The sequence below is a fragment of the Erpetoichthys calabaricus genome, chromosome 12, assembly GCF_900747795.2.
Source record: "Erpetoichthys calabaricus chromosome 12, fErpCal1.3, whole genome shotgun sequence".
In the NCBI taxonomy this organism is placed as follows: domain Eukaryota; kingdom Metazoa; phylum Chordata; class Cladistia; order Polypteriformes; family Polypteridae; genus Erpetoichthys; species Erpetoichthys calabaricus.
Window position 1 is genome coordinate 17,459,792 of NC_041405.2, and position 18,984 is coordinate 17,478,775.

Here is an 18,984-nt window from a genome sequence, read left to right on the forward strand (position 1 = left end):
ATGGATATTCATTTTAGCATAGCAGGCATGGTAGATAGATAGATGGGCAGTGTATCAGAGACACAGATAGGCATTGATTTTAGTATAGATAGATAGATAGATAGATAGATAGATAGATAGATAGATAGATAGATAGATAGATAGATAGATAGATAGATAGATAGATAGATAGATAGATAGATAGATAGATAGATAGATAGAATTCACTTTTCTCTGCAGTGTCAGGAGCTCAAACTCCTCCTCGAAATCCAGGAAGTGACGGATGGTAATTTCACTTTCGGATTTTATTAGGTTTCCGTCACGTTCTTCTATTCACCATTCACAATGGCAGAAGGTAGACATGCTCTGTTTTCAGATAAGTTCACCTGCTCGGTGTGTCTGGATGTGCTGAATGACCCGGTCACTATCCCGTGCGGACACAACTACTGCATGAGCTGCATTAAGAAATATTGGGATCGGGAAGAAGCAGCGGGGATTTACAGCTGCCCTCAGTGCAGACGGAAGTTTGTTTTAAAGCCAGAGCTGAACAGAAATGCCTTGCTGGCTGAAGTTACAGAGCAATTTAAAGAAATGACGCCTAATTTACCACTGTTTAAATGTTACGCAGGACCCGACGACGTGCCTTGCGACTTCTGTATTGGGAGGAAACTGCGAGCCATAAAGACCTGCGTCACCTGCCTTGCCAGCTACTGCGAGACGCACTTCCAGCCTCACTTAGTCTCCGACGCTTTCATGGCTCACAAGGTGGAGGAGCCGACAGGAAACCTCGAACAGAAACTCTGCTCAAAGCATCGAAAAGTGCTGGAAATTTTCTGCAGAACCGATCAGACCTGCGTCTGTTTGCTGTGTGTAGTGACAGAGCACAAGAACCACGACACAGTGACGCCTGACGTGGAGAGAGTTGAGAAAGAGGTAAGTATGAAGCAAATTAGCTAGAAAGCGCCTGTGGAACTAATGTAGGCATTATGTTTTGCATAGAAGTAAAAAAAGTACTTGAATATGTTACATGGATTCGTGCTGCTATGTCTCACAATCTCTAGAAACTGGATCCCAATGCCAGTTCAGCAATTACAAAATACCGTTACATTAACGAGTTGTTAGACTTACATATTGGAAATATGTTGGAGCGCTTCACAATCCAGGGCAGCGCAGTGGTAGGTAGTAAAATACCAGGTGGATCACAGCTTCCCCTCTGGCTTTGGCACTATGGAGCCTTTTAATTACCACAGTGATCTCAGCCACAGTGATGGACCCAACCCAACTCAACCTATTTGAGGCCAACCAAAAATCATTCTTCATGGCTACTTTAAACTCCACCAACAAAGAGGCCTTTGCTTTGGCCATTAATGAAGCATTGATTTGGCTTGTTGGTACCTCTTATTCATGACCTCTGGAGTCCCTGCAGCTATCATTGCACGGAAGACCTCCTTCTTTAACTTGAAAGTTTTCTCCACTTCCTTTGCGGTCCACCACTGAGTCCTTGGATTACCACCATTATATGCACCAATAACCAATTGACTACAGCTTCTTGTATCCTCTTCTAGTACTAATGTCTTCAACTGGTTTCATTAGGTTTTTTACAATTCTGATCTCTCCTCTGATAAAAGCAAACATATGCTCCCACTATTTATTCCCAATATACCCTCACTATAGTTCTACCTATCAGGCCTTCCATTTATCTGACCCAGATCATCACCTAATGGTAATCAGTTGACAGTTTGATACTTCTCTTTACCCATGTGACTGGAACATACGGCGTCAGGTCAGATGTACCAGGTACACTTATGAGCAACGTTCTCTGTTGCTTGTTATTCGTTATGGATAATCCACAAATTGCTCAAACATCCAACAATTCACCGCTCAGACAGACAGTTCCACCCTGGTATCTTTTCATTGAAGTCAGCAGTGAGCACTGAAGTCTTCCTGTTAGGGCTAGAGAGTCAATAGTTGGTCCCCTTTTGAGCACTCAATCCAATTACTCTAAAAATGCCAAGTACTCTGAGTAGTTATTTGGGGAATAGACATTTGGTTCCATGCATACAGAGGTGAGTCCAACTCGGTGTAGCCATTTTTTTTTTCACCTTTCCACATATAGTACCTATAGAAAATATTAACCCCTTGGATATTTTCACATTTTATTTTTATACAATATTTTGTCACAGTGGGGCTTTTGACACTGGTGAACAGAAAAAGACTTTAAATTCAATGTGAAAACAGATCTCTGCACAGTGTTCTAAATTAATTACAAATATAAATAAAACTAAATAAAAGAGTCATCCTCTTCAGGTCAGTATTTAGTCAATGCACCTTTGGTATGCATTTGTGCAAATGCAGTAATTGTTCAATGTATATGCCATGCAATGGACAGACAAATCATTTAAGATTCTCTTCCCATTTTATACCAGGGATGGACTCTGGCCTCTTGCTACCCTATTATCGTTGAAGTAGGTTCATAGATTGGATGGATGAATAGGTTTGCATGCATGGACATACTTGCACATGGTGTTTGTGTCTGTCGTTGAGGGTCTGGGTGATGTGAGCATTTGGAGAAGACCATAAAAAAGTGTGTGTGTGTCATTAGTGCAATCTCATTTTATTCATGAAAGTCATGATGAAGTGAGTAAAATTGTATGTTACTCTCGGTTAAGACTTCCTTCGTCCATTCTGTCTCCTCAAAAGGGTCATCTGGAGATTAAAAAAATAGAAGTGAAACAGAAAATTCATCAAAAACAGAAGAAACTTGAAAAGATAAACCAAACTGCAGAAATAATTAAGGTAAGTCTCAAATTCTTTTACCAGTACGCTTGACCTAGTATTAAATTAAAAATTTGCAGCATCAAGTGTGTGTAAAGAAGGTAAAAAATGTAATAGTTCATCCCCATCAATGTTTTAGAACTTCATTCTGTAACAATTCTAGCTTATTGACAGTACCACTTTACTGTGAAAATGATGTTGTAAATAGCATTTATTTGCACACAAGCATCAAAGGCAAGCTAAACCAATAAGGTATTGATAATGCTTTATATACAATTATCACCCATTTGAGGCACTCTTATTCTATTTTATAGCAAAGATATTTATTATACTGTAACAAAATGACTCCCAATATGACAAACACAAAAGCAACTCTTATGTGTACCATGTCATAAGTTTAATTTGTTTAACATTTAGAATTATACAAAGGTGAGAACAAAAAATCTGACTTGCTTTATCATTCAATACAATTTTATAATAATCTCAGTTTGTTCCAAAACTGGCTTTACACCTTCTTGATTACACGTTATTGTGTATTGGTTGAAGACACCACACCACTCGTGTACTATTTACCAACTTTGAGTGGTAAAACCCATAGAAATATTCATGATTTTTTGTAGCATAATACTATATCAATAACTAGATGGCAGCAGAATATTGTCCTGATGTTATTCGGACTTAACACTGCAAAGTGGATCATAACATGTCACCCAAGTGTGTCTCGGGCTTAACCACATTTACATAAAATAGGTGTCTCAGACCCAACCCCAGACCACAACAGCATGACCCAAGTGTCTGATTCAAGTAAGACATTCATTTTTCTTTTTTCCTTTAAAACCAGCTTAATTTCCACAATATTAATCCATCCATCCATCCATCCATCCATCCATCCATTCATTATCCAACCTGCTATATCCGAACACAGGGTCAATTCCACAATTTTTTTTTACCTTTTTCTCTACCTATTTTCCCTTCCTCCTCCACAACCACTCCAGGTGAGCTTTGTCCTACTCCACTCATACTGTGACTCAACTGACTGAAATACAGAGACTCATTTTAAAATCAGACTCATGACTACTTCCAGCACTTTAGAGGTGTAGCTTTGAAGGGCTTCTGGATCAGACTGAGCTCCTGGATACAGGGAGATTCCCCTTCCAGTAGTTCACTCTGGGGCCTCCAATGGACTCTAACAAAACCAAATATCATGACTACAACTTCCATGTAGCCCAGCCAGTATCCACATGATAGATGATAGGGATGCTACCAGCTAGTGTAATGGGAGTGTATGTCCTTGAAAGACAATCTTCCATCGTCCTTTCTTCATTCTGGCCTAATGACCAAGAAAGGGAACACCAACTGTTCCAATTAGAAATCCCATTAATTCAAGTTGTCCATTCATTATAGTGACCTCCTGGCTGAGTAGCACATCTTCATCAATCCACCCTTGCTTTCTGTTACAACATCTACATTTAATTATTGATCAGCTTTGGGATAATTAATGAGCCTTAGTGAGCCTTGAGCAGGTGTAAATGTGGACCTCACAACAGAATAGTTTATTGGCCTGAAGGTGAACCCAACATATACCTGTTAAATGCAGGGATTCATCATAGCTCCCCAAAACTCCACATAAAATCAAACAAACCTGTGGAAATCAATGAATCTTGAATGTTTTACTGTATAAACATTATTATGATGACAGCTTTATTTACATACTACTTTTATTTCATATTTATTTTTTTTCATTAATAGGTAGCAGTGCCCTTCTTTACCATCCTTGCAAAGTAAATAATGTATATCTGAAAAGATTTCTAATCTTTTTCTAATCAGAGCACTGCCAATGCAAATATTGAAGAATATCATGAGATCTTCAATTCTCTAATTCAGTCCATTGAAAGGATGAGGTCAGAAGTGACTGGGGTTATTACAGGTCATGAGCAAAGGGAAGTGAGAAAGGCTGAAGAGTTCATACAGCAATTGGAGAAGGAAATCAAGGAGCTGAAGAGGAAAGATGCTGAGCTGGAAGAGCTCTCAAAGATAGAAGACCACATCCACTTCCTACAGGTAACTTCACTGCTTCACTGGTTCAGGACAAATTGAAAATAAATCTTGAAAGTTTTCACACACATACATCGTCCACCAAGGCAGCTCTGTTGAATGCTGTCAACAAGCTATGTACATCTTGCTAGAGCTATCAGCATGTCATCCATCTTCATCATTCTTGATCTTTCCTCATTTAACACAGTTAACCATCAGATCCTCCTTGCCAACCCCTTTCACTTTGGCATCACCTGGACTGCTCTCAGGTTTTAATCCTACCTCTCAGGCAGATCCTGCTGTGTGTCCTGGCAAGGAGAGATGCCACGGGTGTGTCAGCCAAGCATTGGGGTGCCCCAAGGATCTGTGCTGGGTCCTCTCCTCCTATTGTCTCTGTTCACTACTTTATTAGGCCCTGTCATCTGGTCTCATGGATTCTCATATCAGTATTATCTAGATGGTATGTAGCTGTACCTGTCATTCCCTTCAAAGGACCACATGGTGTCAGCCAGATTCTTGGCATATCTTATTGATATCTCTGCTTGGAAGCAGGAGGTCCTTCTCCAGTTCAACCTGGAAAAGACTCTTCTCCTTGTGATCCCAGCTTGTCCATCTATTCCACACCACATCTCTGTACAGGTTACCTCATACAACAACAAAATTTATTTATGTAGCGCATTTTCATACAACAATGTATGTGAAACTGCTTTTCATCCATCCATCCATCCATCCATTGTCTCCCGCTTATCCGAGGTCGGGTCGCGGGGGCAGCAGCTTGAGCAGAGATGCCCAGACTTCCCTCTCCCCCGGCCACTTCTTCTAGCTCTTCCGGGAGAATCCCAAGGCGTTCCCAGGCCAGTCGAGAGACATAGTCCCTCCAGCGTGTCCTGGGTCTTCCCCGGGGCCTCCTCCCGGTTGGACGTGCCCGGAACACCTCACCAGGGAGGCGTCCAGGAGGCATCCTGATCAGATGCCCGAGCCACCTCATCTGACTCCTCTCGATGCAGAGGAGCAGCGGCTCTACTCTGAGCCCCTCCCGGATGACTGAGCTTCTCACCCTATCTTTGTGAATTATAATGTGAATTTCCCATTGGGATTAATAAAGTATCTATCTATCTATCTATCTATCTATCTATCTATCTATCTATCTATCTATCTATCTATCTATCTATCTATCTATCTATCTATCTATCTATCTATCTATCTATCTATCTATCTATCTATCTATCTATCTATCTATCTATCTATCTATCTATCTATCTATCTATCTATCTATCTATCTATCTATCTATCTATCTATCTTTAAGGGAAAGCCCAGACACCCTGCGGAGGAAACTCATTTCAGCCGCTTGTATTCGCGATCTCGTTCTTTCGGTCACTACCCATAGCTCATGACCATAGGTGAGGGTAGGAACATAGATCGACTGGTAAATTGAGAGCTTCGCCTTGCGGCTCAGCTCCTTTTTCACCACGACAGACCGATGCAATGCCCGCATTACTGCGGATGCCGCACCGATCCGCCTGTCGATCTCACGCTCCATTCTTCCCTCACTCGTGAACAAGACCCCGAGATACTTGAACTCCTCCACTTGGGGCAGGATCTCGCTACCAACCCTGAGAGGGCACTCCACCCTTTTCCGGCTGAGGACCATGGTCTCGGATTTGGAGGTGCTGATTCTCATCCCAGCCGCTTCACACTCGGCTGCGAACCGATCCAGAGAGAGCTGAAGATCACGGCCTGATGAAGCAAACAGGACAACATCATCTGCAAAAAGCAGTGACCCAATTCTGAGCCCACCAAACCGGACCCCCTCAACACCCCGGCTGCGCCCAGAAATTCTGTCCATAAAAGTTATGAACAGAATCGGTGACAAAGGGCAGCCCTGGCGGAGTCCAACTCTCACTGGAAACGGGTTCGACTTACTGCCGGCAATGCGGACCAAGCTCTGGCACCGATCGTACAGGGACTGAACAGCCCTTATCAGGGGGGCCGGTACCCCATACTCTCGGAGTACCCCCCACAGGATTCCCCGAGGGACACGGTCGAATGCCTTTTCTAAGTCCACAAAACACATGTAGACTGGTTGGGCAAACTCCCATGCACCCTCCAGGACCCTGCTAAGGGTATAGAGCTGGTCCACTGTTCCGCGACCAGGACGAAAACCACACTGTTCCTCCTGAAGAAACTGCTTTTCAAGATGAAGAAAAGAAAGTTACAAAAAAAGAAAAACAAACTTTAGCAAAAAAAGAAAAACAATTAACATTAGGCAATAATATTAAAGTAGTAACAACAAAACAATGTAAGGTCAGATGGCTAGGAGGACAAAATCTGCAGGGGTTCCAAGGCCAAAAGTCATTCCTAAGTCAAACCTCTTAGTTTTCATGCTTCACATGATAGGATTTGATGAAGATGGTCTCATGGACAGCTGAGACACCCGCCTTCATTCCATCATCTCAGGGGGCTGTTGTCTTGATCAGGAATAGTAGAAATTAGTACAGATTGTGGATCCCTGAAGAATATGATAATTCTGTGTCCATATAGTCAGTTAGGAATACAACTGAAAAGTAGCTATGAAAAAGCCAAATTGAAATAATGGATTTTTAGCGGGTTTTCAAATGATCCACATTATTATCCTGGTGAGTTTCTATTGGTAAAGTATTCCAGATTTTGTGTTCATAACAGCTAAAGGCTGCCTCACCACTTCTTTTAAATTTGGCTCTTGGAATTATAAACAGACCTCCATTTGAAGTTCTAAGGTTTCGACTTGGAGTGTAGGAGCGAATCGTTTTCGCACCGAACTGGAATCGTCCCCGCATAAATCAAAGTCATCCAGACGATCTGGATCTGCATAATTAGATCTGGACCACCCTGTATAGGACGAAGTGAGATTATTTAAGGCTTTATAAACCATTAGTAGTATTTTAAAGTCAATTCTGAATGACACGGGTAACCAGTGTAACAATGCTAAAATTGGTGAGATGTGCTCAGATTTTCTTTTTCTAGGTAAGATTCTTGCTGCTATATTCTGCTCTAACTGTAATCAATTGATGTCTTTCGTAGGTAGTCTTGTTAGGAGTGCATTACAGTAATCTAGTCAACTAAAAACAAAAGTGTGAATTAATTTTTCAATTTCAATCTTTACAATTTTTGTAAAGTTGCAAGAGGTGTAACTTTTGCTATATTCCTTAAGTTAAAGAATGCAATCTTCTTAATCTGGTTAATGTGTGATTTGAAGTTTAGGTCAGAGTCAGTGATTACCCCTAAATTCTTTACCTCTGCCTTAATTTTTAAACGTAAGGGATTAAGTTTATTTCTAATGTCCTTGCTATATCTACATTTGCCAATCACTAACATTTCTATTTTTTCCTTATGTAGTTTAATAAATGGTAATCATTCAACCTTTGGGCTGGTGAATGATGACCAGCTCTCTTTCACTAACCAGATTGCAACTGTGTCTTGTTTCATGCAGATTCACTCTGTATAACATCCACAAGATCAGACCATAACTGATGGGAGTATGCCGCTAACTCCTGGTCCAGACACTGGTCTTGTCAAATCTGGACTACTGAATTTCACTACTGTCAGGAATATCTGCATATGCTGCCAAGACTTTGCAGATGATTTGGAATGCTGCGGCATGTCTCGAGTTCAACTAGTGGAAGCAGACACATGCCACTCCTCTTTACATGTCACTACATTGTCTCCCTGTAGATTCAAATCCTTGATGCCTGCTTCAGAGTACAGTAATCCCTCCTCCATCGCGGGGGTTGCGTTCCAGAGCCACCCGCGAAATAAAAAAATCCGCGAAGTAGAAACCATATGTTTATATGGTTATTTTTATATATTTTAAGCCCTTATAAACTCTCCCACACTATTATAAACATTTCACGCACAATTGTACAGCATAAACGCTTTGTATTCTTTTAGATATTAGGTAAGATTCGTTGAAATTATGTATGTAAACACAGTTTACATACAGTAAAACCTAAATATTATTTTAAAGATATCGAGCGTCTCCGATATCACATATGTTACAGCCATTACGACAGACAGGCCACCAGCAATAAATACGTACAATGCAAGAAAAATTGTATACAGTGACACTAAACTATGTACATGTAATAAGTACTGTACGTAAATAATTAATTATGGTTACTCACCAACAATGACACGACAACTTGTCCGATAACGATGAGTTTAATTTTACTGCACTACAAAGGATAGCGTTACAGCTCTTCTAAAGGAGCCTCTTCAGGCGACTGTTTAGCACCACCGTTGTACTTCTTCCATCACTTCTCAATCCAAATCCCTAAAGCAGATTCCATCCAGACTACTGCCTTATCACGTCCACTTGCAACTCGTTTTGCACCCTGGTTAAAGGACACTGCGGCCGTAGATCTTATATGCTTTTCCTCCTTCTTAAATAAAAAGAATCGTGGACTCATTAATGCTGTAATGGTGCCCTGCAGCGGTGTAGCTGTTTCCTTCCTTCAACATATCCAAAACTTTTACCTTTTCTGCAATCATTTGCATCTTCTATTGGCGCTTGGACACGGCTCCTGCAGCAGTAGCAGTAACGTGCATTAATGCTGAATGAGTGAGGTTAGACTTCCTGGTTAATGCAGCACTCCGTCGCTGAGCTAATCAGCAGCACACAGGAACTTAACCGAAGGCTCTGATTGGGTATCTTCTCAGCCATCCACCAATAGCGTCTCTTGTTTGAATTCAAATGCGTCCCTTGTTTGAATTCAAATGGGCAAATCAACTGAGGAAGCACACGTACTGTAGACCGCAGACATCCGCGAAGCAGTGAAAAATCCGCGATATATATTCACATATGCTTACATTTAAAATCCGCGATGGAGTGAAGCCGCGAAAGACGAAGCGCGATATAGCGAGGGATCACTGTAGTCAATAGGTTAGCAACTATATATATAGACACTTGTGAGGCCCTATACTACTTCTCATCCACTCAGATCTACTGATGAGAGATGTCTGATGGTGCCACCTCTGCATGGCATCAAATCTCAAACCAGACTCTTCACATATGGCTCTAGGAATGAGCTGACCACTTACATCAAAACTCCTGATTACCTTAATGTGTTTAAGAAGCATTTGAAGACTGTCTTGTTCTGTGAATATCTGTCTAATTGATCAATGGCTTTGATAAGTTCTTGAAACTAAGGAAGGATTAAAATGTTTTGTGTTCTGTTCACTCTAGTGCTCTTCACTTGTAATGATCAATTTAGTAACCTGTCCTATAACTCTTGTTGACCTCTTTTGTAGGTTGCCTTTGATAAAAGCATCTGCTAACTAAATAAATATAAAATGTTAATGTAGAGTCTTTATTTTACAGTTAAGATTCTCTCTTCCCTCTACTCTCAATTTGTAGAAGTTCTCACCTCTGTCTCCCTATCCTGAAGATAAAAATGCATCAGATATCGCTGTCAGCAAAGAATTCCTTCCTGAGAGTCTGAAAAAAGTGCTTAATGATTTGAAAAATCATTTGAATGAGACAAGCAACTTTAATATTGTGAAAACCAGTGGGACTGGTGAGTTATGTGTCTTCATTTGACTTGAAGCCTTGAGCAGAAGCAAAACTGATTTGTCTGCAAGGTTTTCTTCACTAGTATATTTTTCTTCTTTTTAACTCAGGACTTGCAGCTCCACTATACACCCTTCAGAATTTAATGAGCCGAAAATTCCTTTTAAAATGTAAGTTGGATATATATATATATATATATATATATATATATATATTTGTTTTTGGTTGAGTCTAAATATTGATGTTTTAATGCTTTACATTTTTTATGAGAAAGCACTGTGTCGAGTACAGTCCCAAGCAGACTGTGATTAGACAACTTATGTTCTGTCTTGTTTACCTGAAAAATCTCAGAAGTTTCAAGGAAAGGTGGTTATACTTATTTACCAACTACTTTTTAATTTTATGAGCACATGCAAGTAAGAATTTTCCTGCAACAATAGCAACCCTATAAACATAGTATATACAAATGCTGCAACATATATTAGAGTATCTGTAAGAGCCATTTTCCTAGTTATATAAGATTCATAAATATTTTACTAGATGACAAAGCATAATCCTGTGGTGGGCTGGCACCCTGCCCTGGGTTTGTTTCCTGCCTTGCGCCCTGTGTTGGCTGTGATTGGCTCCAGCAGATCCCCGTGACCCTGTAGTTAGGATATAGCGGATTGGATGGATGGATGGATGGATGGATGGATGGACAAAGCATAATCTATGGGAGGTTCCTATAACCCCCATAAGTTGAGTGAAATTGGTATATTCTAGCTATTTCTATCTGCTTTGACTAAACATTATTCTTTAGTTAGTGTCCAGCCTTGCCATGTGTAAGGTGTAGAGGGCATATGGTTTTTAACCGTGCCACTCGTGTCCGGGCCTACGGCATTTTGAGTGTGTGAAGTAACTCGTAAAACAGCACTTATTTAAGTGCATAGCTGTAGATTTAAAGCATACAGAGGAACAAGCTAAGAATCTTTAAGTACTGTATGTAAGAAGTTAAGAATCCTTAAGTATAGAAGAAGTAAAGAACTTTTAAGTACAGAAATGACTAAAGTTTCTCAAGTAAAGCTAAGTTTAGAGAAGATACATTTTTCCTTTTTTTTGCCGTTTACTCTACGTGTGTAACTACTTTTTTCTTTATTCTTGTATGGGTTATTTGCTTTTAACTTTCACTAAATATTTTTAAAACGAACTTTTGGACTGAGAGATTTCTTTCAGCACGTGTTTTACCTGTCCTCGATCTCGCCTTATACTTCAGCGGCTACAGTAACAACTTTTATTTTAGTACTGTTTATACCTCCTCTGCACAGATTTGATTTTTGTGGTCGCCCCCTTTCTTTTTCTCATCGATGAATTTAGTCTTTTCCAATCCAACCCTTTTTGGTCACTGTGTAGGTGTTTGTTTCAAATTCACCTTGATGCCAGCCTGAAGAGCCCACCTCTGGCCTTTGATTTTCTTTTACTTCACTGTGGTGGGTGATGCCTGCATCTGTGCTTTCCGGCTGCCTACTGTTATATTAGCTTCATGGCTGAGAAAGTATTGTGGATCTCTGCCTGAAATAAGAGGCTCTGAAACACAACACTGGATTAGAATTTTAGTATTTTCATACAGTGGACCCAGAAAAACATTATGACTCCTTCACTTTCTGCACACTTTATTGCGGCATAGATTTTGTTTTAAATGGGTAAATGTACATTTTTACACAATAATTTAAACTCAGTAATCCATAACATCAGAGTGAAAAAACATGTTTTCAGAAAGTTGTGCAAAATTTTTAAAAATATAAACTTTAATCTCTCGTTCCTGGAAGTATCCAGACCCTTTGCAGTGGCACTCCAGATTGTGGTCAGGATTATCCGGTTTGCTTTAATTCTTCTCGGGATATGTTTAGAACTTGACTGGAGTCCACTTCTGGCAAATTGAATAAACTGGACATCATTTAGAAAGGAACACACTTGTGTATATTAGAGCCATTATATTAAATGAATAACAGCGATTTTTATCAGTCTTTTCATGTCAGTTCAGTTTTTTGAATCGGCGTGTTGAATATCAATTTTCAGGAAACTAAACCAGTTGACAAATCTCCTAATTCGTGAAGTATGTCGATAGGGTTAACATCCATCTAGGCTTCCCTTAAAATGTTCTCCTTTTAGGCTCCTATCCAGGTGTCAGGGCATTTTTTGAGATTTTGTTTTTTAACAATAAAGTACACATTGTATCACATACAATAATAGACAACACGTGTTTATAAATAACAATACAAATTATATATTCAGCTGGCAGTTTGTCAGAGGTTTTCGCTCTGCCGACCACTGTTTCCTACCAAGTTTTTTTTTCTTTTTTTCCAGCTCATGATTTGTTTTACAATTATACCTACCATGTAATTTTCAACATGTATCCAATTTATGATGGAGGCAAATAAATAAATAAATAAATAAATCCTTGTGAGAGACAGCGGAATGCCTTAAGGAAAATAAAGAGTAGTTATGCTGCATTCCATTTGAAGTGGGAATTCGGAATTTCCGATGTCTAGTTGGAATTTTCAACTGGAACGTCCCCTTATGTCAGATTTCCAACTCAGAAACTCGGACTGGTTTGTCAAGTCTTGAGTTTGTCCATCTTCAGAGTATGATGTTAGTCTAAAATGGCGACGTACACCACAAACCTTTGGGAAAGCTGTCGTATACTGTCTATTAGCACTTCTGTCTATTTGTGTCTCATTAAGTCAGTCACACATACGCACACAATTCTGCCCAACTTCTATCTGTGGACATGTCGTTACAGTGTTTGGATACGCAAAGTACAACGTAGTGCATTGTTATTAATTGGTATTTATTCTGATGGAGCACGCACAGCAAAGGTTTTCCTGGGCATGTCCATGTTGGTGTTCTAAATGTTTTATTGGAACGTGATCAGGTGTAATGTCATTCCCAGTTCCGACATCCAAATTCCAAGGTAAATAGAATGCAACATTAGACGAGGAAATAATATTGTATAAACGGGAGCTGGCAAGATCTAATTTAGAAAATAGAAAAGTATCTAAAATATGTCAGGGGATTAAAAAAGAACAATTCTGTAAACAAAATGAGCTAAACCCGAGTCCACATCCACCAAAAAGTTTTGAAACTAAACCATCCTATCCCTATTATGTATTAATCTCCCTTGACTTAACTACCACTTAGAAAGATAATTTTCAGTAACAATAGTATAGCTTAATTAAAGTACAAAATAACAAGTAGCAAAACCTCAAATCACCATAAAAATATTCTAGAAGCATTTATAGCCTTTTTAGTCAGATTCTTAATGTATTCTAAAGTTATAAATCTGATTCTTAATGTTTTCAGAAATCTTTGCTGAATTAGTGTGTGAAATCACTGCTATTACAGTAATCCCTCGCTATATCACGCTTCGCCTTTCGCGGCTTCACTCTATCGCGGATTTTATATGTAAGCATATTTAAATATATATCGCGGATTTTTCGCTGCTTCGCGGGTTTTTGCGGACAATGGGTCTTTTAATTTCTGGTACATGCTTCCTCAGTTGGTTTGCCCAGTTGATTTCATACAAGGGACGCTATTGGCAGATGGCTGAGAAGCTACCCAGCTTACATTTCTCTTTCTCTTGCGCTGACTTTCTCTGATCCTGACGTAGGGGGATTGAGCAGGGGGGTTGTTCGCACACCTAGACGATACGGACGCTCATCTAAAAATGCTGAAAGATTATCTTCACATTGCTATCTTTTGTGCAGCTGCTTCCTGAAACGACATGCTGCACGGTGCTTCTCATACTTAAAAGCTCGAAGGGCACATATTGATTTTTGTTTGTCTCTCTATCTCTCTCTCTCTCTCTCTTTCTTTCTCTGCTCCTGACGGAGGGGGTGTGAGCTGCCGCCTTCAACAGCTTTGTGCCGCGGTGCTTCGCATACTAAACAGCCAAACAGCCCTATTGATTTGTTTGGTTTTTTCTCTATCTCTCTGACATTCTGTGCTCCTGACGCGCACTCCTTTGAAGAGGAAGATATGTTTGCATTCTTTTAATTGTGAGACGGAACTGTCATCTCTGTCTTGTCATGGAGCACAGTTTAAACTTTGAGACAAATGTTTGTTTGCAGTGTTTGAATAACGTTCCTGTCTCTCTACAACCTCCTGTGTTTCTGCGCAAATCTGTGCCCCAAGCATGACAATATAAAAATAACCATATAAACATATGGTTTCTACTTTGCGGATTTTCTTATTTCGCGGGTGGCTCTGGAACGCAACCCCCGCGATGGAGGAGGGATTACTGTATTGTACAGGCTATTTAAATCCCAACTTTTGAACTCTTATTGCCCTGCAGAATTTGATCCAATAGGTTTATACATAAGCTCATTTCCTCATTTTATGTTTCTCCTTCATTCCATTCAGACTTCTGTCATCTCACACTGGACCCCAACACGGCACACAGAACCCTCTGCCTGTCTGAAGGAAACAAGAAAGTATCACGTACGTCAAAGAACTTGCATGCTGATCATCCTGAGAGATTTGACTGTTGGCTTCAAGTTCTGTGTGGGGAGCTCCTGACTGGGGCCCAATGTTATTGGGAGGTGGAGTTGAGTGGTAGCAGCATGGAGATTGGGGTCGCATATAAAGAAATTGGCAGGAAAGGTAGGAGTACTGCGTGTTGCCTTGGACGTAATAACAAGTCCTGGAGTTTATGGTGTTCTAATTCACGTTGCTCAGTGTGGCATGATAACAGGGAGGTGAAAATCAGTGCTCCCTGCAGTGCCACAGTTGGTGTATATGTAGACTATTGCAGTGGCACTTTATCCTTTTATAGTGTCTTGGATTCAGTGACTCTTCTGCATAAGTTTAATGCCAACTTTTCTCAACCACTCTGTGCCGGGTTTCAGTTTTGTGGAAATTCTCCTTCAAGTATAACAATCTGCCAGGTGCACAAATCTGTCCACTACCTACGCTCCTATCCATAAAATTTCACTGTTATTCATGTTTTCCTGTTATGAGATTATTAGAATTATAAGTTATTATTTGCTCAAAAACTAGGCCAAGTATTGAATTTATACACTTAAAAGAATTTCTCAGTGTGATAAAACAAAATTTTGCCAACTAAACTGTAACCACAAGACTGAAATGTGGCTTTTGTAGGTCACCTGTCCATCAGCACACAAAATGCAGTTTGGATCTGATAACTTCCCATCAATGGGCACCCAAATATAATATGTAATGTTCATTTTTTTCACATTGTGTTTAGATCCACCAGTCAGCCAAAAAATCTACAAACTCTAGTTAACATGCTATACCTCCCAGTACAGCATGTACACTTACAGAAATAAATAAACAACTCGTGTCCTTTATTTTGTTACTTTCTTCCTTTAGTTTTAAAAATATTTAACTTCATGTAAATCATGGTGTGTACTGTTTGTATGCCTGGTCATCTAGTATAGTCATTAGATTTTGGTATGGAGTCTACATGCTCTCATTTTTACAATGAACATTTAATTTCTTTATGCAGTCAAAGATGCAACCTGTTCTTAGCCCGTTCATGTGCTCTGTGTGGCCAGCAATTGATTGCCAGATAACGCAAGGTGTATAAGCTGCCCTGCCCCAGAGGATCCATTTTCTGACCACGGAAGACAATTAACAAGAACAGGTTTCCCTGTACAACCCAAAGACTCTAAAGTTAGGTTGACTGATAACTCAAAACTGGCCCTGTGCTCTGTGATGGACAGGTGTGTTACTTAAGCTATTTTCTTGTCTCATACTTAATATTACTAAGATAGGCTGGAGCACCCCATGACCAAGAAATTGCAAAAACCTTTTCTAAAAGGGTGATGGATGGATTGAGAATCTTACAGTAGAGTAGTGAATTGGGATGCTTCATTGCATACTGGTGGGATGCTAAAGTGATGAATGTCCTACTGAAATCTGACACCTCTGCTAATCCCTCCTTCGATTCTGTTGACCATCATGAAATCCCCCATAAAACAGAGTCAGACAGTGCAAAGTAGTGGCTTCAGGAACCAGCTTTACATCTCAGGCGTGCTAACTCAACACTATTACTCTCACTGTCTGATCATTATCAAATCGCTAAGTCTACCAGTGCTCTCGTTGTAACAATTTGACAAGTACACATTTTTGATTTCTAAACACAAATCTGTCAGTTACATTGATTAGCTAAATGTAAACATTTTTAAGTCTCCATTTAACTCTTGTTCATTATCTCAAGAATACATTGACAAAGAGCAAGATTTTTTCCAAATCGCTATCTTGATGATCACTGTTAATTGCTGTAATAAACATATTTTATACTTATGAGATAGTAAACATTTTTGTTTAGATGAAAAAATGGAAAACTAATAACATTCTCTTAATGGTTTAAATAAGAGACATTAGTAACATAATCCTTCCTGTGTGTTAATTAGTTAAATAAATGCTGAGTATCTGATTCTTTCTTTCTTTCTGGATCACATAATAAAATATAATGATATCGGACTGCGGTGGGTTGGCACCCTGCCCGGGATTGTTTCCTGCCTTGTGCCCTGTGTTGGCTGGGTTTGGCTCCAGCAGACCCCCGTGACCCTGTGTTTGGATTCAGCGGGTTGGAGAATGGATGGATGGATGATATCAGACTTCAATAATGCTGAGTTTACTACTGGAGTTGAACTGGACTGGTTTTGGTCCTTCATGCTGACAGAATCCACAAAGATGCTGAGTTTTGTAAAGCCATAACAGTTACTGTTATATTTTAGTCAGAGTTCCTCCACTGGCTGGGATTCAGTCCTTTGTTTAATGTCCTTTTCATTAATTTTTGTGTCATTTATTTATGTTAATGTTACTTTTGTTAATTCTATACTTTATTTTCTATTCCTATGTCATTTGCCTTGTGTCTTGTGTGTGGTTCCCCAAGAGGCGGGATCACCTGCCCATCACTGCCTGGGTCCACAGTTCTTGGCACTTCGTTGTTAAATGTGGTCTGGAGTGAATTAATTCTTTTGCCTTTTGCTGTGCTTTGTGCTTTTTGTGATTTTATTGATTTTTGACATTCTGCTGAGTTTTTTTTACTTTGCCCCTGCAAATATTTGTTACTCTGTTATATGATGTATAGGTGACAAAGCCAATGATTTTGAATCAAAACTCTTGGAAGCTCTTACATCATGCCATACTAGCCAACTACAGAGATCTGGGAGTTGATTATGTAATGACTAAATATAAAATAATTAGTTACTATGTTTTAGCAGGCACTACGCTCCCCTCATAATCTGTTACCCTACCCTGTGAACCCTTGTGTTACTACTGCTATTATTACTACTATTACTTTGCAGTGTCATTTTGGTAGTTTTCCATGTATCTATCTATCTATCTATCTATCTATCTATCTATCTATCTATCTATCTATCTATCTATCTATCTATCTATCTATCTATCTATCTATCTATCTATCTATCTATCTATCTATCTATCTATCTATCTATCTATCTATCTATCTATCTATCTATCTATCTATCTAAAATCAATGCCTATCTCTGTCTCTGATACACTGGCCATCTATCTATCTACCATGCCTGCTATGCTGAAATGAATATCCATCTATCTATACTATAATTCCTACTATAATAAAATTAATATCTATCTCTGATATAGTGCCTGTCTATCTATGGTTTGAGGAAGTCACCTATTATGTTTGATCCTGCAAAGATGATTTTTGTTAAAATACCAGTTTTCACTGCTCTGTTCCTTATCCTAAACATATTAAGACACAAGCTAATGGTTGAAGTATTCAACATATTTATAATAAAACTGAATCAGAAATTTATGCAATTCTTCACCATCATTTTGCTAGATGAAACTGATGCACCCTACAGATATAGATAATGTGTATTTAACAGTTTTCTTTACTTAGTATATTACTATATCTCATGATGAGGTACATCATTATACTGTAAATATATTTGTAAGACTAAATATTGTATGTGTAATATTTACCTTTTGAAAATTGACTGTTTTAAGGAAATAAGTAAACTACAGTATATAAAGTGCTGAACATTGCGTTACCAATCTTAATAAACTTTTTTTTAAGCTGAATAAACACATATACAATGTTCAGTGGGTTTCATGGTGTCATTCTTTTTTAAACAGTGATTTATGTTTGGTGTAAGAGATACTTATTAATATTAATAAGGCTGTTGCCAAAAAAAAAACAAACTATTGTGTGTAAGATTAAAGCAGATGAGACCTTTGTGGCCACGGACTTCTAGAACATCCTGACTAAAACTTTTTGTTTCCACTATATATATACTTCCATTCCCAGATACAACATGAAAAAATATCCCCACCTAATGAAGTGTTCAAAAAAAAAAAAAAGAGAAGGAATACTAGTCATGGGGGCGCGGGCATAGCCATTGCCGTGTAGCTGGCTGAGGACGTGGTACCGCCAACCCATCCACATCCTGTCAGCCACCAGCAGCAAGACGTGGGGTCTCATGTATAACGCCTTGCGTAGAATTCACACTAACACATGGCGTATGAACAAAACTAGAAATGTGCGTAGGCACAAAATAATTCAGATGCATAAAACTGTGCATAAGCAAAGTTCTGTGCACTTCCCCTTTATAAATCCCAAACATCATGAATTTTAACACAAATGCATAAGCTCACAATC

General features: G+C 39.2%; 1 protein-coding gene across 1 annotated transcript; it reads left to right on the forward strand.

The window, feature by feature from the left end:
- Window positions 1-275: 275 nt before the first annotated feature.
- On the forward strand, window positions 276-17,462 carry LOC114662971 (tripartite motif-containing protein 16-like). The gene is made up of 6 exons (XM_028816720.2): window positions 276-912; window positions 2,680-2,775; window positions 4,582-4,815; window positions 10,182-10,341; window positions 10,445-10,504; window positions 14,733-17,462. Exons 1-6 carry the CDS (start codon window positions 325-327, stop codon window positions 15,293-15,295), a joined length of 1,701 nt encoding a protein of 566 aa, XP_028672553.2. The 5' UTR covers window positions 276-324; the 3' UTR covers window positions 15,296-17,462.
- Window positions 17,463-18,984: the final 1,522 nt, after the last annotated feature.

What these genes read in the sequence shown, in the direction of transcription:
- LOC114662971 (XM_028816720.2), top strand. Translation starts at nt 325, where the DNA reads ATGGCAGAAGGTAGACATGCTCTGTTTTCAGATAAGTTCACCTGCTCG. An exon ending in ACCACATCCACTTCCTACAG is followed by an intron (nt 4,816 to 10,181) that starts GTAACTTCACTG and finishes CTCAATTTGTAG; the next exon opens with AAGTTCTCACCTCTGTCTCC. An exon ending in TGTGAAAACCAGTGGGACTG is followed by an intron (nt 10,342 to 10,444) that starts GTGAGTTATGTG and finishes TTTTTAACTCAG; the next exon opens with GACTTGCAGCTCCACTATAC.